Source organism: Balaenoptera ricei, chromosome 6, assembly GCF_028023285.1.
Source record: "Balaenoptera ricei isolate mBalRic1 chromosome 6, mBalRic1.hap2, whole genome shotgun sequence".
Taxonomy (NCBI): Eukaryota; Metazoa; Chordata; class Mammalia; order Artiodactyla; family Balaenopteridae; genus Balaenoptera; species Balaenoptera ricei.
The window spans coordinates 57,459,383-57,482,974 of NC_082644.1; the positions used below are offsets into that span (position 1 = coordinate 57,459,383).

Consider the following 23,592-nt stretch of genomic DNA (forward strand, 5'->3'; position numbering starts at 1 on the left):
GACCAGCCATGCCTGTTTTGCAGTGTTAGATAGATGGATATATATTTTACTCAAATCTATATTCTGTACTTGAAGTTTCCTTTTCTTTTCTTATGAGTCCATCAACCTAACTCGTTACACATCCTTCAGGGAAGGTCTCTAACTGCCCATCTCCCCTTAATATAGTCAGTGGATCTTGGAACTCTACAAAGGGGCCCCTCTTTTGCCTTTTCTGATCTTACTCTTTCAAATGTCTATTTTCCACCATGTTGTCTGAAAGCATTTTTTTTTAATCTAATATAACATTTTTGACCAAATAACCTTGAAATGGGGTATTATTTCTCTAGTATTTCAAGTCAGAGTCTCACTTTTTGCATACTGTCTTCTGACCTTATGTCCTAAACATGGGAAATAACCTTAAAAAAGAGATTTCTTTCAAGACTTGCACCCCTCAAAAGATAGGCCTTCCATCAAGTAAACAGACTTACTTTTGTGTAAATGAAAACAATTATTTTTCTGTTACTGAGGTCATTTGCTACACTTCATACACTGCTAGAAAATAATCTTTTTCATGAAATAGGATAAAATTTGATTTTAAGTCACTTAATAGCTTAAAAACAAACCAGCAAGAATTCTGGTGAAATCTTGATTTGAAAATAGGATGTTAAAATAACAAGTAAATATGAACTATTTTTCTTGTTACAAATAATATTCAGAAATATATCATAACACTTTTAATATAACACAGAGAGTAAAAGAGAGTTAAATAACTTTTCATCAGAGACCATTAAAAGTTAATATTCAGGGCTTCCCTGGTGGCACAGTGGTTAAGAATCCGCCTGCCAAGGCAGGGGACACGGGTTCAAGCCCTGGTTCAGGAAGATCCCGCATGCCGCGGAGCAACTAAGCCCGTGCGCCGCAACTACTGAGCCTGTGCTCCAGAGCCTGCAAGCTACAACTACTGAAGCCCGCGCACCTAGAGCCCGTGCTCTGCAACGAGAAGCCACTGCAATGAGAAGCCCACGCACCGCAACGAAGAGTAGCCCCCGCTAGCCGCAACTAGAGAAAGCCCTTGCGCAGCAACGAAGACTCAACACAGCCAAAAATAAATAAATAAAATAAATAAATTTATTTAAAAAAAAGTGAATATTCACCATCTGATGTCATATTTTAAATCTGTGGTCATTTAAGCTACTTTTTAAACTGCTGAGGTGTTCTGGTAGTCTTTCATGTAAATCCAAATTTAAGCAATTTTTACAAAAGAAATCAGTTACCTTAAATAAAAGCTAGGTGTCACGTGAATCTTTATGGAGGCACTTTTATTTACTCAATAAGCTGTACATGATTCTATTTGAACTGTTATAGTCCATCAGCTAAATATATATTCACAATACAAAATGTGTCTACTAAATTTCTGCATTTCAGAAATCTTATGAAATACAGTAATTAGACATGTCCATTAACCATTTTTCAAGACTTTAATATCTTCATTTTCTAAGGGTGTTTTTTTCAACAACAAAAATAAATAAAGCATTAGTGTAATAATAATATAATGACTCAATAAACTATCTATAAATCAAAGCCACTTTGCAGACCAAGGCTTCTGAAACAATGACACTAAGCCATTTGTCTCCTGTGTAGCATTTATGATCAAGTTAAGTCTTCTAGAATCTAGTATTATAAAAAATGAGGAGTGATGTGATTTAGTAAGCCTGAATAGTATTGCAAGGAGATTATGCCAGTCACATAGTATGATGGAAAGAGTATTAGACTAGAGATCAGAAGACTATATTTTTCCCTCCCAGTTCTGCTGTAATCTAGCTGGGTCATTTAGGCAAGTGAATTAGTCTTCCTAGTTCTCACTTCCCTTGCCTATAAAATGAGGAGCTAGACTCTTTCCAGCTCTGAAGTTCTACAGGTCCACCATGATTCCAACCCGTGATGACATATGATATAAGGTTAACACCTAACTTTTGTGAATAATGTAACCCAGAAATCAGAGTTCCCTAACATAATTCTTAAGATTTTGAGGGGATATGGATGGGCCGTTCTTAAGGGGAAGGAATACATACTGCACATGGTTCTTAAAAATAGCCAAAGAGATGACAAAATTAGCCACAGTTTAGATGATGTGGCTATATGCAATTAAATTCTGATACATTTTTCATTACTTCGACCTCCATGATGATGTTTTAAGCCCTGTAAATTATTGACTGATTTTAAGTAGAGTGTGCAGCTCTACATAAACTGATGAAGGAATCAAAGTACCCACAAGAGGGCCTTACAATGAGGCCCCCTCGCCATTTCTACTTTAGCTCCTAATATGTTCTTACCACTAGAGTCTTAGTACTCAGAACACAGAATACTTCAAGTTAGTTAACCAAATTTTACCTGTCTGTTTTCCAGTTCTGCTGTGCTGGCCTCACAGGGTGCTGCAGTTTATGCAGACAAACCAAGTTGACAATAATTACATATACAGTCTTCTCTTGAGGAATGCTCAGTTATGTACCTGAGATATGTCTGTCTGTCTATCTATCTATCTCTCCATCCATCCACACACACGTATACATGTACCTGATAAATATATCTACACACATATACTTGCTAATATGCATATATATGTGTGTATATATATATATATACATATACATATATACACCTGCTACCACATCATTAAATATTTATTCCTTGTAGTTATCAATTCTAACCTTTAGTTACCAATGCCAAAGCTGTAGAAATATTTTATGCATTCCTCTCTCCATAAGTTATTAAATCTTAGTACAGACCAGTTTGGCTCTTTAGCTCAGTGACAACAAGATAGGCTAGGTGGGGATATGTGAGTCAGTCAGCAGAGCAGTGTAAAGGAGTCTCCAGATAGAAGAAAACAACCTGAGAGGTCTGGGTACCTAGAGATCAAGAAGGAAGGGCAATATGGAGGCAGAAACAAATCAGAAAAGAGAGGTAGAAGACATTAATTATCAACTTGATTCACACCACAACAATTTAGTCCTCAAGCAGACATTCAGCATTGGTTCAAGAGCCAAAGCTCTTAAGACAGACTGGTTCAGTTTCAGCCTCAACAACATAGTTAATGCGGTAGATTAACTGGCTTATGGCTTTGATTCTTCAGGCTTCCTTACAGGCATACCCTTTGCCATGTGACACTGCAGCTGTGTGCAGCCTGGTTCACAAGCGCTTTACTTCCTTGTCCAGCCTCATCTAGCATTTCCTCACTTGTACTCTGTAATCTGGTTACATGGAACTTGTGAGTCAGGAAATATGATGTTCCATAGTTCACACCTGCCTCCGGTCTGTCCACTGTCTGGGATACACTTCTACCCTATGTGGGGTAAATGCCTTCTCCACCTTTCAGACTCTGTCAAGGTTCCCCTCCTTGTAAGGCCTTTCCAGATCCTTGCCCCACCCTTCCCCAACTACAGTTGGCTGCTATATTCAATCACATGTTGGCATTCCTTCATGAATATTTATTTTTCTATTTTCACTTATTTGTATACTTTTATCCCCCCAGAAAACAAGAGCACCTAGTGTAATGTAATCATGATTTTGTATTGCTAGCACTTAGCAGAGTATCTGGAAATAAGATTTCTAACTGATGAATGAATGAACAAACCACTCATGTTATTACTTCATTGTTTTGGTTTGATATTTGGTTATTTCATGTATATGCACATTATGTCGCAATTAAAAGTAGCACAGTATAGTGGAAAGAATATGGGCTTTGAAACTGAAGAGGCCTCGGGTTCCAAACTTCAGTTTGCCATGTATTCACTATGTGATCTTAGACATGTTACTTAACCTGTGTGAGCCTGCATCCTATCCATAACATAAGAAGAATCATCCCTCATGGAGTTGTTATAAGAATTAAATGAAATAATATACACAAAAACGCATAACATACAGTAGCTCCCCTTCACCTCTCTTTCTACTCTTCTCAAGTGATAATAAATTCCAAGTTTTTAATTATAGCTAACGTGTGTGAACATATATGTCAGGCACTGTGCTAGGTTTAGCTTTATAGGCATTATCTCAATTCTCAAAGCCACTCAATGAGAAGGTACTACTATTACCCCATTTCACAGCCGAAGAACTAGGGCTCACAAGAGTGGGGAAAAAGCTACTGCACGTTGCACAGACGCTTGGTCAGTGGTGAAAAGGGACATGATTCTTGATCCATGATTCTTCTCCCCTTATGCTTGGCCACTACCTTATCATGCCACCCAAAGAAGACGTGGCCTCAGGCTTATTTATATCCAGAGCTGCTTCATAAAGACAGTAAGGGCTCAACAAATCTCTGTGAAACTGGAAAATAAAAGCACATACATTGTACTAGAGATTAAAAGTAGATGTTTATATTTTTGGTAATATATTTTCTCATAGTCCATTTGAATGTCCATGGTACTGGAGTAAATAAATAGATTTTATGACATTTACATAAAATAAAAGTTCTAGCCCTTTCACCAAAGAAGCTTATGTGTTGTTATATTCAGAGATAAAACTCAGCGCTGAAGTTTTAAATTACACTAGAACATTTAAGCTTTAATTTTAAATTACTTTAAAGGTGTCTTATGCCTGACAAGATAACAATTCCCATTTTCTTCTCTTAGATGTTTAGATTTCCTGACATGATTGAGGTTGGAAAAAAGAGTCAAAGAATTTTCCCAGATGGCTTTTGTTCTTTCTTTTCCTACTTTCCTTCACACACCCGTGCTCCCAGTCTGCTCCTTTCCTGACAATTCTGGTATACCTGACGGTAGAGAATGCAAGAAATGGCCAGAAAATGCAAAAGAGACCATTTTCCCCCTGTATCTTAAGAATGTATCTTTTCAAACAAACACAGAGAGAATATGAAACGTAAATATATCCATATACTCAAGTATATAAAAAAGGGACAAAATTGAATAAATAAAAACTTAAGCACACTATACAGAAAAATGCCATTGCAAAACTGAAATGACAAGCTGATAAAAATATACGCAACACACATGATAGCCATAGAGTGACTTTCTTAATTTACAAAAGGCTCATGCAAATCAAGAAAAAGAAGAACCTAATTAGAAAATAGGCTCAGGACAGTGTATTTATTAATACTGGGTTCAGCTGTAACAGAAAACTCAAAATGTTGGTGGCTTTAATAAGATAGAAGTTTATTTCTCTCTGATATGGCTCTATGAAGCTACCAGGAATCCAGACTGCTTCTATCTTGGGCTCCACAGCCTCAGTATGTAGCTTCCACCTCAGGGTCCAAAATGGTTGCTCAAGTTCCAGCCATTATATCTGCATTCTAGCCAGAAGAAAGAAGGAGGGAGTAAAGGAGGAGGTATCACTTACATGTGAAAACACTTCCTAAAATCAGAGTATTTTTGTTTGCACCCCATTGGCCAGAACTTAGTCATATGGCTAACTTAGTTCAGGGGAGTCTGAAATATGTAGCTTTTTCCCCCCTGAATGGCCTGGGTAATAGTCAGAGGTTCTGTTACAAAGAGAAGAGAAAAGAGATCAGGAAGCCACTGACAGCCTCCGCCTCAGATATATATTGGCTGTTTGGTGGAGGATGCAGAAATACAATAACCAATAAACATATGAAAAAGAGCTAAACCTCATTCATAATTAAAGAAATGCAACACAAAACATGACAACGAAAGCTTACTTTTCACCTATCAGATAGCCAAAAATTTAGATGTCTGATGATACCCATTGCTAAGAGAGGGAAACAGGCAAATTCCTACCACGTAGGCAGGGCTGTACGCTGGTGCAACCTTTCAGGAAGACAAAACTTAAATTGTACCTGCCTTTGATCCAGCAATTCTACCGCTAGGCATTTTTTCTATGGCTACACTCACAAAAGCTCACCAAGATGAGCATACAGATGTATTCACTGAAGCATTTTTTTAGAAAAACATTTTATAAATGAAACTAAAGGGTCCATCAACTGAGTGCTATTTAAGTGAAGTATGATACAACCAGATCATATAACAATTTTCAAAACTGATGTAAATATGTAAGTACTGATGTAGAAATATGTCCAAGTGAAAAAAGAAGGTTCAAGACAGTGTGTGTGTGTGTGTGTGTGTGTGTGTGTGTGTGTGTGTGTGTGTAAAGAGAAAAAACCCATTTGCATTAAAAAAAAATAAGTATAGGGAATTCCCTGGCAGTCCAGTGGTTAGGACGCCACGCTTCCACTGCAGGGGGCCTGGGTTCGATCCCTGATCTGGAACTAAGATCCCATAAGCTGTGTGGAGTGACCAAAAAAAAAAAAAAAAAAAAAAAAAAAGGTATAAACACATACATGCATACACATATCTTTTTTTCTTTCTGGAAAGGGAATCACAAGAAAACTGTTAATTATTTTTAGAAAAAGGGAATAAATTCGAGCGTGCATTATGAGGAAAAAGCTTTGAAAGGCCAAAATTTTCTTTCCATGTTTTTTATCTTTAAAACTACTGAATCATGAACAAAGGCTATGAACTGGCAGTTCAGAGAGGTCAAAATACAGCTGATTAACAAATAAATGGGAAAAATGGTAACCGCCAATAGTAATCAAAACTGTAAAGGAAAATGAGATGTTTATTGCCAATCAAAATTCGATTTAAAAGATTATGATACTAAATTTTAGTGAAGGCATTATAAAACAGGAATTCATAAATTGCTAGTGATTGTATAAATTGATAGAACCATTTGGACTATAACTTGGCAACTGTCTTGAAATAGTTAATACCATTTGACCCAACAATTCCATTTATGATTAGTTTACTAATATTAATAACAGACAAAAATTGGAAATAATCCCATATTCAACAACAGAATTACATTTAAGTAAGCTATAGCCACTTGATGGAGTATTATATGGCTGTAAAATTTATAGTTATAAATGGTTGGATAACATGGACAAATGTTTAAGCTTGACCAGGGGTCAGAAGCCTTTTTCTGTAAAGGATCAGATAAATATTTTATGCTTTGCAAGCCATATGCTCTCTGTTGCAAGTACTAAACTCTGCTGTTGTAAGCCCCAAAGCAACTATAGACAATATATGTAAATGAATTAGTCTGACCATGTTCCAATAAAAGTGCATTTATGAACGCTGAAATTTGAATTTAACATATTTTTCACATCGTGAGATATTAATCTTCTTTTGATTCATTTTTCAAACATTTAAAAATATAAAAACCATTCTTAGTTCGCAGGCTATACAAAAACAGGTGGCAAGTAGATTTGGTCCACAGGCTGTGCTTTGCCCACCCCTGAGCAAGACTATATGAGTGAAGAGGAGACGTGCAAAATTACATATGATACTTTTGTGAGGTACTGACACTGTAGGAATTTTTTTCCCTAAACTTCTGTATTTTCCAATTATCTACAACAAGCATGCCTTACTTTCGTAACTAAAAACCCTTCATTAAAAAAAGACTAATTTTGTATATACTGAAACCCATATTTTAGTATAGTTAGGACTCTGAACTGTGTGGTCAAAATGAAATGTAATTGGTTTGTTAAAGGTCTCAGAGGGGAGGTTTTGAACCAAGTGTTTTGCAAGTTTTGAAAATTGGATTTTAATTTAGCTGAGAACACTTTGTTATTTCAACATTTTCAGTTATCTAACTCATATCCAAAATCTGACATTAAGTCTACACATACACAAATAATTTTATGAAAAAACTTGTACCTCTACTCTGCACAAACGCAGCTCTTTATGTAGAGTGGCTACTTAAAACTTGTGTGCCTTCATTTTACTCCAAATAGCACTTCCAGCTGCCAAACTACAACTTCTGTGGTCAGAATGTACACGTGTCACCCTCTCTCTGGGAACTATTAGGCAAAAGTTTGCTGACCACTTTTTCATTACTGAAGAATTTCCTCTTAAAGTTATAAGTCCTTTTTATCCAATGTCAAAAATCAGTAATAATCTGGAAGCTGTAAACTCAGACCTTTTAGCAGCATGTTTTTCTCTGAGTGGAATTACTGACATGCACTCAGGTAAAGGGGGCAGAAGGAAGGAAAAATCATCTAAAATTTAAAGGTGTTTGAAAGACGATTTTCATAAATCTTACTAACACTGTATCTGTCAGTCACATATTTCAACAAAATTAGCAATAAATTCACATTTTAAAAGTTGAAACCCATTTTTTCCATGCCCCTCCTTTCCACTGCTGGTTTAAACCACGTTCCCTCATTACTCCACTATATCACACCTTGAATCCCCAGCAATTCTTCACGAGATGTTGCAAACAGTCTTGATTCCCCCACTGACCACCCGAGGGATCAGTCCTATATTCTCCAGGGCTGTTGACCCTCTGACCAGGGCCACAGCTGGGCCTTTCTGGAGGGACTGGTTATATTCAGTTGAAAGAATGTGGCCTCTCTATTTCTCAGTGAGAGAGGGGCACTTCAGAAGTAAGACAAATCATGTGATCTGGAGTTCACATGTGTGGAATGCCTTCAAATTACAACAAGCACTGGGAAGTATGTTCCAAAACAAACCACTTAGCTGGCAATGACATTTCCTTTACATGATAGACAGGAATGCTACTTCTGATAGAACCAGGCCATTTCCAGCAGTCTCAAACCAAACCTATCTCTAGCGAGAACATCTTATTGAACTGTGAGAATAATGCAGCAACCACAAAATTCCAAAATAATATAGCTATAGGTTACATCTCAAGAATCTGCTCCCTACATGACCAATTCCATATGATAGACTTTCCCCATGGCTGCATAAGGCATAAAGCATACCTAAACCCACACTCACCATTAGTATCCTAAATTAGCTCTATTCATTAATTCTTTTAATAGATATCTATTAAAAGAATAAAATCAAAGAATTAACTACAAGTGCCTATAATGTGTCAGACACTGTTCTTGGTACTGGGACAGCAGTGAATTACACACCAAAAAAATTCTCTGCCCTTAGAGAGTTCACCCTATCCTTAACTACGTGTGTCCTGAGCCAGTTCTCCTTAAATTATAATTTTCTCAATGCTCTAAAACCACGCAACTGCTGTTTTCCTAGTGTTACGTTTTGATGCACAATGGCACTGAGAGTTTGCCAGATGCATTGTTCCATGGACACAAATAAGGTCCCAGTAATGAGTCATATTTCCCTGGTTCTTCCCTGACCTGCTTACACATGACCTCAACCTCTCCATAAAGAGTTGCTGGGTGCCTGCAATCCCTCCATCAGGCTCTGCCTCCAACGTATTAGAGGGGCTCACAGTGCCATATGGGTGTCATCCCTACACAGCACTGGCCCTACACCCACCCTTCCCTCTCTGTCATCTGAAAACTGTGGCAACTCTGACTGGAACCCAGTGCCTCGCGCTGTCTGTCATAAAACATTTCTTTCAGCTTCCACCTGTAGGCATCTCTTTCCAGATGCCAGTCCCTAGGCCTGCACGGAGGAGAAGCACTAGGCCGTTCACTCCACTTCCCATCGCCGCCTCTGGGCACCTGCCCACAAAACCTCTGCTCGTCCTTCAACTGTCACCAAAGCCCTCGCTCACATTAACTCCCGAAGAGCCTGCACACCACTTTTTCACAAGGGCCTTGACTTTGAAACGCAGCTCAGGTTCAGGGTAGGGTATCCACAAGACAATGATTTTGACACAGGTTTCAAAGCTCTTTACTAAAATTTTTCGTCAGTTATTTAAGTGCCTTGTCACTTTCTCTAGCCTATAAAGGCACTTTTAATTTTTGCAAACAAGTCATCCCTTCAGGCTTATCTCTATTTCCTACTTCATGTCTGCGTTATTGTATACATGCTTATTATCTGAGAATATTCAAAGTTGCTCTTGAAGACGAGAAAAAATAGGATAGATGTTAACTCCTAATAAGTGTTAAGCACAGAGAATGAATCAGCCGGTAGTGTCAGACAGAGGCAGAATCCACACGATAGGAATAGATTGTAAATTAGTACCCTGTAGGACAGGCTACTTACAGATAGAAAGGGAAGGAAAGAGGGAGAGATGGGTCACCTCTAGGCTAATGTCATCCTCAAACTGCCCCCAGGACTACAGATAAAACCCAAAGCTGTCCAGCTACCTAAGTGGCAAGCTACAGCGATTGGCCAGGAGTATTTGTCAAGGCAAGTGTGGATAAGTGGTCCCAGGCACCTTCGGTCACCCAATCCCCCTTTCTCAAACCTCCACCCTGGTCCTCATAACCTCACAAAGAATGGAGAAGGCTAATGTAGCCGAGAGAGAGGTCATATGAACACCGTAAAAGCAAGGCATCAGGGAGTATGGTCCGTCTCCCTGCTGGCTCCCTACCGTCCACTTCTCACTGTGTGTTTTATCGACAGATTGAAACCATGTGATCTGAGGATCCTAATTTCGTCTGTGAGACCTCCTCTTCTGTGACCTCTGGGATAACCTGCTTGGTAGAGTACTCAGTGGCTACCATTACATTAAGGCAATTTCTCATAAGACACATTTGCCCCCCAGTACTAATCAAAACACTGATCCTGAAGAAAGTCCTGCCTTCTCCTGTCTCAGAGACTTTGTTTCATGCTGCTTTTTCTATTTAAAAGGAGACTTCTTCCTCAGGCTTTGACAGTTTTCACAGCTTTCACAGTTTTCAGGTATCACCTTGCCCTCAAACTTCCCCTGCCTTCGAATCCCCCACATTTGGGTTACGTGCCCCTTCTTTGCATTATCGAAACATCCCACACATACTGCTTTTATAATAGCATAGCGTCACAATCTGCTGTTTGCTTAACTTGTGGTGTTCAATACACTAGCCACTGGCCACATGTAATTGTTTAATTTTAAATTAATTAAAGTTTAATTTAATGTAAAATTAAAAATTAGAGTTCCTCAGTCACACTAGCTGCCCTCCATGTGCTCAAAAGCCATGTCTCCACCATCACAGTAAGTCCTAATGGTCAGTGCTGCCTTGGAGTGTCCCTTCCTTGGAGGCACAGGCTAGTTTGTTTGTTTGTTGGTTTGTGTATTATCAGTGGCTTGACTAGTGACCGGCACATTGCAGGCACACCGTACATTTGCGTATTGTTCACCGAATGGACTGCTTCTAATCCATATTCCACAGAAAGCCAACAGGAGGGCATGTTTTGATATAAAACTTTCCTCTCTCTGAAAAATATTTTTACTTCACAAAGTTTAATTTTCATTTTTTAAAAAAATTATTTATTTATTTATTTATGGCTGTGTTGGGTCTTCGTTTCTGTGCGAGGGCTTTCTCTAGTTGCGGCAAGCGGGGGCCACTCTTCATCGCGGTGCGCGGGTCTCTCACTATCGCGGCCTCTCTTGTTGTGGAGCACAGGCTCCAGACACGCAGGCTCAGTAGTTGTGGCTCACGGGCCCAGTTGCTCCGCGGCACGTGGGATCTTCCCAGACCAGGGCTCTAACCCGTGTCCCCTGCATTGGCAGGCAGATTCTCAACCACTGCGCCACCAGGGAAGCCCTAATTTTCATTCTTTAATTCTAACTTTCTCTGATTTCTCCTTTCCAAAGTTTCAGAAGGAACCTCACTGTTCCTTTCTGTGTTTATCTTTCCCAGCTTTCTGATGAGTGTCATTACAGCATTTCACCTTAGGCCGCTCTGAAAATGAAGGAAAGAAGCCTGGGACAAAAAGACAAGAGGACAGTTACCTTGGCAAGTGTCCATTCACAAGACACCCAGGCCAGAATCCTAGCTCTCTTGAGCTAGGTTTTCTATATCAGAGAAAAATGCATTGCTTATCCGCTTGCTTTAATTTTCAATTTTTATACTCTCTTGAGAAAAAGATTCTATTATCAGCTAACTTTGGAGGCAATCTAATTGTTTGATGTAAACCTTCAAAGTTTCCTTTGAGTTGAATGTCTATCTGCTTGGGCAGAAAAGGGGAAAAGAGGGAATTTACATTCACTTTGCTAAACATTAGCATCTTTTGTTCAATCATTTGAATGCAGGACAGTTCCAGGAAACAGCTTAGAGAACAAGACTTGACACATACTGTGGAAAATCTTTTAAGGTGCTTGGATTCAATGAGGGAGAAAGTGAGACGGAACCGTATTTCAGCTCCCTAACTGTGCTCCAGTCTGCAGGAACTTTGTGACAGGTCTCTGTCTCTCAGCTACACTTGACTGGCTCTTGCTGACATTCAGCTGTCAGACAGCAACCCTCTACCAGGCCCCTAACATGCTCCACAGCTTCACCCAATTAGCTCGCTTTCACTTGACACGGCAGCAAAAAGCTTCATAATAGGTGGTCAAGGTGCACAGTGTCTGCCTGCCCTCGCACTGCTCACATACAGCAAGATGTTTAACTACTTTCTCCTTGCTCGTGAGCTCAGAACTAGGATGACTACAGTTTAGTCATTCCATCTATTGAATTGGACGGGAATCTAGGAAATATTACAGTGATGCACTAAGCTGCTCAAAAACAGACCTCTAGATGACTAAAGTTAAATTTCAAATCAGTTCCTTAGGCCCTTTTGAGAGGAAGATATGATTTGTAGGTTATCAAAACTTAATATCGACCAGCAATCAATTTACGGTTGTTTTTACACTATATCACAAAAAATAGGATTGTATAAAGATGACCTGGGATAGAAAAAGCATTTGACAAGTAAGAGCAGAAAGGTCTAGGCACAATTCAGGAGTATGGAATTTAGCCTTTGCTCATAAAAATATACTTTTTTGACAAACTCAACAATTTTTCTATAAATTTTTGTCATGCTACTTAGCCTTTCAGATGAAATACATTGTACTTGAAAATACGTTTGGCTAAGAAATAAAAACTCTTATACTTATTTTGAAAAATGATCTGAATAATTTACACATTTTCTCTCATCTCCCAATACATTCAGACCTAAGCATATAATCAGTTTTCACTTATTTGCACGCTGGAGATCTGAAAATTATTTTTTTAATGTTACGTAAAGAAAAAGAAAAGTAATATAAATTGTACCGTCTTTGGTTTCCTGCATTTATTAAGCCATGTGATGAACAGGCCACCAAAAAAAGTCACTTTATGATAGGACCCTTCATTATTGACATCCAAATGCAGATTCTTGTAGCTATTACCAAGATAGAGTTACAATTTCAATTCCAAGTACCTTATCAGTAATCAAAGCTGAAAATCTAATTAAAGGAATGGGAATTCTAGCCTCCAGCACTATGAACTAATGCTAGTAGAGATTCACCACTACTTTACACCAAGCAAAGTAGAGTTTAAGTATACTTTGCCATCCTATATGAGTCTGAGATGACTCTCGAAGCTTCTGGAGTCAAGTCTGTAAGTAGCAGTGTTTCTGTGACATGCCTTCAAACTGAAGGAAATCTTTCTCTACATAAAATGCTTACTTGTTGTTTTGAACACTGCTCACTTCTTACCAGAAGCTCAAGGCAGGGATAGATCCTAACTGAATTGCTGGGCAATTAGGAAACCACCCAGCATCCATTTTATTCATTAAGTCCTGTCAATGTTTCCATCTATATCTGGCCACAGCCTAATCCTTCTCCATCTCCACTGTTACTACCCTCACACAGGTGATTCTCACTTCTCACTTGGACTTCTTTATTATGACTTATCACAATTCATTACAAGTATTCACGTATATGTCTGTCTTCTCACAAAAACCTTCAGATCTCTGACAGAAGGTCTCTTATCTCATCCTATTAAGGGTGTAATATAATACAAAGCTTAAGAGTGAGGACTCTGGGTTCACACTGCCTAGGTTCGAATCTTGGACTCTACACTGGTAGTTTCTTCCTCTGAAAGGAGGAGATAATAACCCACCTTAGATAGGACAATTAGGATTAAATTAGTAATATACATAAAGTGCTCAGCACAGTGGCTGGCACATAGTAAGCATTCAATAAATACTGCTTGTTGTTGTTATTATTCTTACTATAACATCCTTAGAACCTGGCAAAGTACATAGCACATAGCAGGTAATAAATGCATGGTAAAGGAATAATTAGGTATTCTTTTTGATTATTGTTTCATTTCAGGATGATGTAAAGAATAAAAATTGTTCATGAACAATATAGTGATCCTCTCGGCCTGAATCAAGATGGCGGAGTAGAAGGACGTGCTCTCACTCCCTCTTGTGAGAACACCAGAATCACAACTAGCTGCTGGACAATCATGAACAGGAAGACACTGGAACTCACCAAAAAAGATACCCCACATCCAAAGACAAAGGAGAAACCACAATGAGACGGTAGGAGGGGCGCAATCACAGCAAAATCAAATCCCATAACTGCTGGGTGGGTGACTCACAGACTGGAGAACACTTATACCACAGAAGTCCACCCACTGGAGTGAAGGCTCTGAGCCCCACGTCAGGCTTCCCAACCTGGGGGTCCAGCAACGCAAGGAGGAATTCCAAGAGAATCAGACTTTGAAGGCAAGTGGGATTTGATTGCAAGACTTCGACAGGACTGGGGGAAACACAGACTCCACTCTTGGAGGAGACACACAAAGTAGTGGGCACATCGGGACCCAGGGGAAGGAGCAGTAACCACAGGAGAGACTGAACCAGACCTACCTGCTAGTGTTGGAGGGCCTCCTGCAGAGGTGGGGGGTGGCTGCGTGGCTGTGGCTCACCGTGGGGACAATGACACTGGCAGCAGAAGTTCTGGGAAGTACTCCTTGGCGTGAGCCCTCCCAGAGTCCACCATTAGCCCCACCAAAAAGCCCAGGTAGGCTCCAGTGTTGGGTTGCCTCAGGCGAAACAACCAACAGGGAGGGAACCCAGCCCCACCCATCAGCAGTCAAGCAGATTAAAGTTTTACTAAGCTGTGCCCACCAGAGCAACAGTCAGCTCTACCCACCACCAGTCCCTCCCATCAGGAAACTTGCACAAGCCTCTTAGATAGCCTCATCCACCAGAGGGCAGACAGCAGAAGCAAGAACTGCAATCCTGCAGCCTGTGAAACAAAACTGACATTCACAGAAAGATGGACAAGATGAAAAGGCAGAGGACTATGTACCAGATGAAGGAACAAGATAAAACCCCAGAAAAACAACTAAATGAAGTGGAGATAGGCAACCTTCCAGAAAAAGAATTCAGAATAATGATAGTGAAGATGATCCAGGACCTCGGAATAAGAATGGAGGCAAAGATCGAGACGATGCAAGAAATGTTTAACAAGGACTAGAAGAATTAAAGAACAAACAGAGATGAACAATACAATAACTGAAATGAAAACTACACTAGAAGGAATCAATAGCAGAATAACTGAGGGAGAAGAACGGATAAGTGACCTGGAAGACAGAATGGTGGAATTCACTGCTGCGGAACAGACTAAAGAAAAAAGAATGAAAAGAAATGAAGACAGCCTAACAGACCTCTGGGACAACATTAAATGCAACAACATTCGCATTATAGGGGTCCCAGAAGGAGAAGAGAGAGAGAAAGGACCAGAGAAAATATTTGAAGAGATTATAGTCAAAAACTTCCCTAACATGGGAAAGGAAATAGCCACCCAAGTCCAGGAAGCACAGAGAGTCCCATACAGGATACACCCAAGGAGAAACACAAAGAGGCACGTAGTAATCAAACTGGCAAAAATTAAAAACAAAGAAAAATTATTGAAAGCAGCAAGGGAAAAACGACAAATAACATACAAGGGAACTCCCATAAGGTTAACAGCTGATTTCTCAGCAGAAACTCTACAAGCCAGAAGGGAGTGGCATGATATACTTAAAGTGATGAAAGGGAAGAACCTACAACCAAGATTACTCTACCCGGCAAGGATGTCATTCAGATTCGATGGAGAAATCAAAAGCTTTACAGACAAGCAAAAGCTAAGAGAATTCAGCACCACCAAACCAGCTCTTCAACAAATGCTAAAGGAACTTCTCTAAGTGGAAAACACAAGAGAAGAAAAGGACCTACAAAAACAAACCCAAAACAATTAAGAAAATGGTCATAGGAAGATATATATCGATAATTACCTTAAACATGAATGGATTAAATGCTCCAACCAAAAGACACAGGCTTGCTGAATGGATACAAAAACAAGACCCATATATATGTTGTCTATAAGAGACCCACTTCATACCTAGGGACACATACAGACTGAAAGTGAGGGGATGGAAAAAGATATTCCATGCAAATGGAAATCAAAAGGAAGCTGGAGTAGCAATACTCATATCAGATACAATAGACTTTAAAATAAAAAATGTTACAAGACACAAGGAAGGACACTACATAATGATCAAGGGATCAATCCAAGAAGAAGATATAACAATTATAAATATATATGCACCCCACATAGGAGCACCTCAATACATAAGGCAACTGCTAACAGCTCTAAAAGAGGAAATCGACAGTAACACAATAATAGTGGGGGACTTTAACATCCCACTTACACCAATGGACAGATCAACGAAAACGAAAATAAATAAGGAAACAGAAGCTTTAAATGACACAATAGACCAGATAGATTTAATTGATATTTATAGGACATTCCATCCAAAAACAGCAGATTACACTTTCGTCTCAAGTGCGCATGGAACATTCTCCAGGATAGATCACATCTTGGGTCACAAATCAAGCCTCAGTAAATTTAAGAAAATTGAAATCATATCAAGCATCTTTTCTGACTACAACACTATGAGATTAGAAATGAATTACAGGGAAATAAACGTAAAAAACACAAATACATGGAGGCTAAACAATACGTTACTAAATAACCAAGAGATCACTGAAGAAATCAAAGAGGAAATCAAAAAATACCTAGAGACAAATGACAATGAAAACACGATGATCCAAAACCTATGGGATGCAGCAAAAGCAGTTCTAAGAGGGAAGTTTATACCTATACAAGCCTACCTCAAGAAACAAGAAAAATCTCAAGTAAACAATCTAACCTTACACCTAAAGGAACTAGAGAAAGAAGAACAAACAAAACCCAAAGTTAGCAGAAGGAAAGAAATCATAAAGATCAGAGCAGAAAGAAATGAAATAGAAACAAAGAAAACAATAGCAAAGATCAATAAAACTAAAAGCTGGTTCTTTGAGAAGATAAACAAAATTGATAAACCATTGGCCAGACTCAACAAGAAAAAGAGGGAGAGGACTCAAACCAATAAAATTAGGAATGAAAAAGGAGAAGTTACAACAGACAGCACAGAAATACAAAGCATCCTAAGAGACTACTACAAGCAACTCTATGCCATTAAAATGGACAACCTGGAAGAAATGGACAAATTCTTAGAAAGGTATAACCTTCCAAGACTGAACCACAAAGAAATAGAAAATATGAACAGACCAATCACAAGTAATGAAATTGAAACTGTGATTAAAAATCTTCCAACAAACAGAAGTCCAGGACCAGATGGATTCACAGGTGAATTCTATCAAACATTTAGAGAAGAGCTAACACCCGTCCTTCTCAAACTCTTCCAAAAACCTGCAGAGGAAGGAACACTCCCAAACACATTCTATGAGGCCACCATCACCCTGATACCAAAACCAGACAAAGATACTACAAAAAAGGAAAATTACAGACCAATATCACTGATGAATATAGATGCAAAAATCCTCAACAAAATACTAGCAAACAGAATCCAGCAACACATTAAAAGGATCATACACCATGATCTAGTGGGATTTATCCCAGGGATGCAAGGATTCTTCAATATATGCAAATCAATCAATGTGATTCACCATATTAACAAATTGAAGAATAAAAACCATATGATCATCTCAATAGATGCAGAAAAAGCTTTTAACAAAATTCAACACCCATTTATGATAAAAACTCTCCAGAAAGTGGGCATAGAGGGAATCTACCTCAACATAATAAAGGCCATATACAACAAACCCACAGCAAACATCATTCTCAATGGTGAAAAACTGAAAGCATTTCCTCTAAGATCAGGAACAAGACAAGGATGTCCACTCTCACCACTATTATTCAACATAGGTTTGGAAGTCCTAGCCACAGCAATCAGAGAAGAAAAAGAAATAAAAGGAATCCAAATTGGAAAAGAAGAAGTAAAACTGTCACTGTTTGCAGATGACATGATACTATACATAGAGAATCCTAAAGATGTCACCAGAAAACTACTATAGCTAATCAATGAATTTGGTAAAGTTGCAGGATACAAAATTAATGCACAGAAGTCTCTTGCATTCTTATACACTAATGATGAAAAATCTGAAAGAGAAATTAAGGAAACACTCTCATTTACCATTGCAACAAAAAGAATAAAATACCTAGGCATAAACCTACCTAGGGAGACAAAAGACCTGTATGCAGAAAACTATAAGACACTGATGAAAGAAATTAAAGATGATACAAACAGATGGAGAGATATACCATGTTCTTGGATTGAAAGAATCAATATTGTGAAAATGACTATAATACCCAAAGCAATCTACAGATTCAATGCAATCCCTATCAAATTACCAATGGCATTTTTTATGGAACTAGAACTAAAAATCTTAAAATTTGTATGGAGACACAAAATATCCCGAATAGCCAAAGCAGTCTTGAGGGAAAAAAACGGAGCTGGAGGAATCAGACTCCCTGACTTCAGACTATACTACAAGGCTATAGTAATCAAGACAATATGGTACTGGCACAAAAACAGAAACACAGGTCAATGGAACAAGATAGAAAGCCCAGAGATAAACCCATGCACCTATGGTCAACTAATCTATGACAAAGGAGGCAAGGATATACAATGGAGAAAAGACAGTCTCTTCAATAAGTGGTGCTGGGAAAACTGCACAGCTACATGTAAAAGAATGAAATTAGGACACTCCCTAACACCATACACAAAAATAAACTCAAAATGGATTAGAGACCTAAATGTAAGACCGGACACTATAAAACTCTTAGAGGAAAACATAGGAAGAACACTCTGACATAAATCACAGCAAGATCTTTTTTGATCCACCTCCTAGAGTAATGGAAATTCAATGGCTTGCTTATCCAATATGAGGGAAATCTCATTATTTACAGAATTTTTAAGGACTGTGAATAAAAGGTTTATTTGAAATGAAAGTTCTACTTGGATACCATTCAAAATGATTTTAATTTTTTTCCCTGAAAATAGCTTTACATTTTTCTATCTCAAAGCTATTGAACATCTTAACCAGAGGAGGAATTTGGATTGATAAAATATAGGCGTACTTCCTGGGCTGAAATGCATACAAAATAACAGGCCATGTTTTATTAAATATTGTATATCCTTTAAGTAAAGACATCAAAAAACAGAATTATCCTTTGCAATTTTAAAAAATTATTAGTATTTGAAGTATAAACAAAAATTTGCCACACTTTTTAATTTAATTTCAGTCTATAGCTACCCTAAGTAATGCCTTTTATAAAACTAAACCCCATAGTAAACTTACCAATTATATTAGTTTCCTAGGGCTGCTATAACAAATTGCCACAAACTCAGTGGCTAAAAACAACAGAATGTATTCTTTAACAGTTCTAGAGGCTAGAAGTCTGAAGTCAAGGCATCAACACGACCGTGCTTTCTCCAAAGGGTCTAAGGAAGAATTCTTCCTTGTCTCTTCTAGCTTCTGGTGGTTACTGGAAATCCTTGTCATTCCTTAGTTTGGCGCTGCATCACTCCAATTTCTACCTCTGTCTCCACATGGCCATCTACCCTCTCTGTCTCTCTGTGTGTCTCCCCTTAAAAGGACACTGGTCATTGGATTTAGAGCCTGCTCTAATCCAGTATGAAGTCATCTTAATTTAACTGATTATATCTGCAAAGGCCTTATTTCCACAAAAGGTTACATTCTGAGGTTCTGAGTGAACATCAGTTTTCTAGAGGACTCTATTCAGCCTACCATCCCACCTACTAACAACATAAGAAGGAATGAATTAGGGTTATTACTGTTTTAATTTTGGGCTTAGGCACCTATGTAGTTCTACTTCAGACTGTTTTAAATAATAGCTTAAATATTAGTTCAGCAAAAACTCGTGGATTTCCTAAGCCCTATTAACTTTTAAAAGTCATTGTGCATGAACATCACCTCTCATTAAAGCTATATGTTTAGCCTTCAAATGTTACTAAGCAAATGGAGCAAATATTTTTTGAGGCCTAGTTATATCTTAAAGTGAACTAAACTTTTTCCCCTTCATTTCCAATTGCTGAATATTTTACTTTCATTATAAACAAAATATTCAGAAAGCAGTAAGGTATTTTTAAAGTGTATTAAATGACGCCATGATAAACATAAGCTTTTATCCAAAAGTTCCACAAACACCCTATGAAAGAAATTTTTTAATGTCAGTGAACATTAAGGTCTCAGAATTTCTATAATATATGTGCAACTATAATTTTCTAATAAATACATGCAGAAATGGTTTATAACAATGGTGATACACATGGGTTGTTGTTCCATTATTCAAATTCATGTTATAGCAATTTATTGTCTCTCCCAAATCCCAAAGCAGCTTGATTTGCTAGGATCATGTTTTTCACTTTTTAAATAAACATAATTGTATTACAATAGGATATTATTTATGCAAATAAATGAGACAGATTAAAATGTTAATTTTATAACCTACGAAATAAAACCCCTGTATTCAGGAAAGAAAAGTATTAAAATATGAAGCTGCTATCTCCTCCTGCCATCAATAAGCCAGGCATTTAACAATGTATCTTGAAACCTAACTAAATAAGATGATTTTAGGCAAAGATACAAAAATGCCAATCAGATGGCATTCTAATGCTAACTCCAGCGCTCTGCCTAGAATAGGGGAGTTACTCTGACGCCTTGGTGGTTCCTTCCTACGCTGGGAACAGGTAAAAATTATAATTCTACGCTCAATCGGTTAGAACATGATAGAAATGGCATTAATCATAATAGCAGGGACTTTATAGGTATCCTTACTTTTAATCTTCATACAAGCCTAGAAAGAGAAGCTATTATTATCCTCATTTTTACACATGAGGAAACTGAAGCACTCTTGAAGAGGCTGTTAAGTGAACCAGGTTCACACGGTTAACAAGAGGTGAAGCCAGGAACTGAATAATCCTACCAGGGCCCCCAAACCCAGCCACTGTTAATGAGCTCTTGAGTTGGACTGTCTGTGTTCAAATCTTTGCTTCAGCACCTAGTAAGCTGTATAATATGGAGATAATAATAGTACAAAAAATAATATATAACCACAGGGGTGTTGTAAGTATTAAGTAAATTAACACATATTAAGTTCTGAGAATGTTGGTTCACACATGGAAAGTACTGGATAAATGTTAGCTAATCCTCCTCCTCCTCCTCTTCCTGCTCTTTATCAACCCTCTGGCTTGAAAACCACATATATATCCATAAGCCCTGTTCTGTTTCACATTTACAGACTGTGCCTTTACCTGGAAGATACTTTCTCTTGGTCACAAGGGGGCTTCAATAAGAAAAGGATTTAGGCCAAAAAGAAAAGTACTGGGGGGAAGGGGGCAAGATGGCGGAAGAGTAAGACGCAGAGATCACCTTCCTTCCCACAGATACAGTAGAAATAAATCTACACGTGGAACTGCTCCTACAGAACACCCACTGAACGCTGGCAGAAGACGTCAGACCTCCCAAAAGGCAAGAAAATCCCCACGTACTTGGGTAGGGCAAAAGAAAAAAGAAATAACAGAGACAAAAGAATAGGGACGGGACCTGCACCAGTGGGAGGGAGCTGTGAAGGAGGAAAGGTTTCCACACACTAGGAAGCCCCTTCGTGGGCGGAGACTGTGGGTGGCAGAGGGGGGAAGCTTCGGAGCCACGGAGGAGAGCGCAGCCACAGGGGTGCGGAGGGCAAAGCGGAGAGATTCCCGCACGGAGGATCGGTGCTGAGTAGCACTCACCAGCCCGAGAGGCTTGTCTGCTCACCCGCCAGGGCGGGCGGGGGCTGGGAGCTGAGGCTCGGGCTTCAGTGCTAGCCGGGAGGGAGTCCGGGAAAAAGTCTGCAGCTGCTGAAGAGGCAAGAGACTTTTTCTTGCCTCTTTGTTTCGCGGCGCGCAAGAAGAGGGGATTCAGAGCGCCGCCTAAACGAACTCCAGAGACAGACGCGAGCCGCAGCTATCAGCGCGGATTCCACAGCAACAGGGGCGCAGAGGGAAAAACGGAGAGATTCCCGCACAGAGGCTCGGTGCCGAGCAGCACTCACCAGCCTGAGAGGCTTGTCTGCTCACCCGCCGGGGCGGGCGGGGCCTGGGAGCTGAGGCTCGGGCTTCCGTTGGATCGCAGGGAGAGGACTGGGGCTGGCGGCGTGAACACAGCCTGAAGGGGTTAGCGCACCACAGCTAGCCGGGAGAGAGCCCGAGAAAAAGTCTGCAGCTGCCGAAGAGGCAAGAGACTTTTTCTTGCCTCTTTGTTTCGCGGCGTGCAAGAAGAGGGGATTCAGAGTGCCACCTAAACGAACTCCAGAGAAGGGCGCGAGCCGCGGCTAACAGCGCGGACCCCAGAGACAGGCAGGAGACGCTAAGGCTGCTGCTGCCGCCACCAAGAAGCCTGTGTGCGAGCACAGGTCACTCTCCACACAGCCCCTCCCGGGAGCCGGTGCAGCTCGCTACTGCCAGGGTCCCATGATCCAGGGACAACTTCCCCGGGAGAACGCACGGCACGCCTCAGGCTGCTGCAACGTCACGACGCCTCTGCCGCCGCAAGCTCGCCCCGCCTCCTCCATACCGCTCCCTCCCCCCGCCTGAGTGAGCCAGAGCCCCCGAAGCAGCTGCTCCTTTAACCCTGTTCTGTCTTGGCGGGGAACAGACGCCCTCAGGCGACCTACATGCAGAGGCGGGTCCAAATCCAAAGCTGAACCCCGGGAGCTGTACGAACAAAGAAGAGAAAGGGAAATCTCTCCCAGCAGCCTCAGAAGCAGCGGATTAAAGCTCCATAAACATCTTGATGTGCCTGCATCTGCTGAATACCTGAATAGACAACGAATCATCCCAAATTCAAGAGCTGGACTTTGGGAGCAGGATATATTAATTTTTCCCCTTTTCCTTTTTTTGTGAGTGTATATGTGTACGCTTCTGGGTGAGATTTTGTCTGTATAGCTTTGCTTTCACCATTAGTCCTAGGGTTAGGTACGTCCGTTTTTTTTTGTTTGTTTTGTTTTTAACTTAAAAAATTGTTTTTCCTAATAAATGTTTTCTTAATAATTTTTTCCTTATTTTCTATTTTTTAGAAATTAAAAAAATTTTTAATAAGTTTTTTCATATTTTTTATTTTAAAAAATTATTTTTTTTCTTCTTAATAAATTTTTTTCTTAATAATTGTTTTCATATTTTTTATTATAAAAAATTAATAAATCTATTTTTTAAAATTAAAAAAAAATTTTTTCTGAATACATTTACTCTTAATAATTTTTTTCTTATTTTTTATTATAAGAGCTTTATTTTATTTTATTTTATCCTCTTTCTTTCTTTCTTTCTATTTTTTTCTCCCTTTTATTCTGAGCCATGTGGATGAAAGGCTCTTGGTGCTCCAGCCAGGCATCAGGGGTGTGCCTCTGAGGTGGGAGAGCCAACTTCAGGACACTGGTCCACAAGAGACCTCGCAGCTGCACGTAATACCAAATGGCAAAAATCTCTCAGAGATCTCCATCTCAACATCAAGACCCAGCTTCACTCAACGACCAGAAAGCTACAGTGCTGGACACCCTATGCCAAACAACTAGCAAGACAGG

General features: G+C 39.4%; 1 protein-coding gene across 9 annotated transcripts in view; it reads right to left on the reverse strand.

Annotated features, from left to right (window-relative positions):
• Nucleotides 1-23,592, reverse strand: part of CCDC171 (coiled-coil domain containing 171) — a 364,663-nt gene that overhangs the window by 3,549 nt on the left and 337,522 nt on the right. Inside the window, exon 28 of one of the 9 annotated variants that reach the window (XM_059924683.1) lies at nt 5,226-5,281. The exons of the other annotated variants lie outside the window; for them this stretch is intronic. Within the exon in view, the coding sequence (XP_059780666.1) occupies nt 5,255-5,281 (27 nt within the window). The 3' untranslated portion in view covers nt 5,226-5,254. Of the gene's footprint in view, nt 1-5,225; nt 5,282-23,592 lie in introns of those variants that run through there. 9 annotated transcript variants of the gene reach the window in all.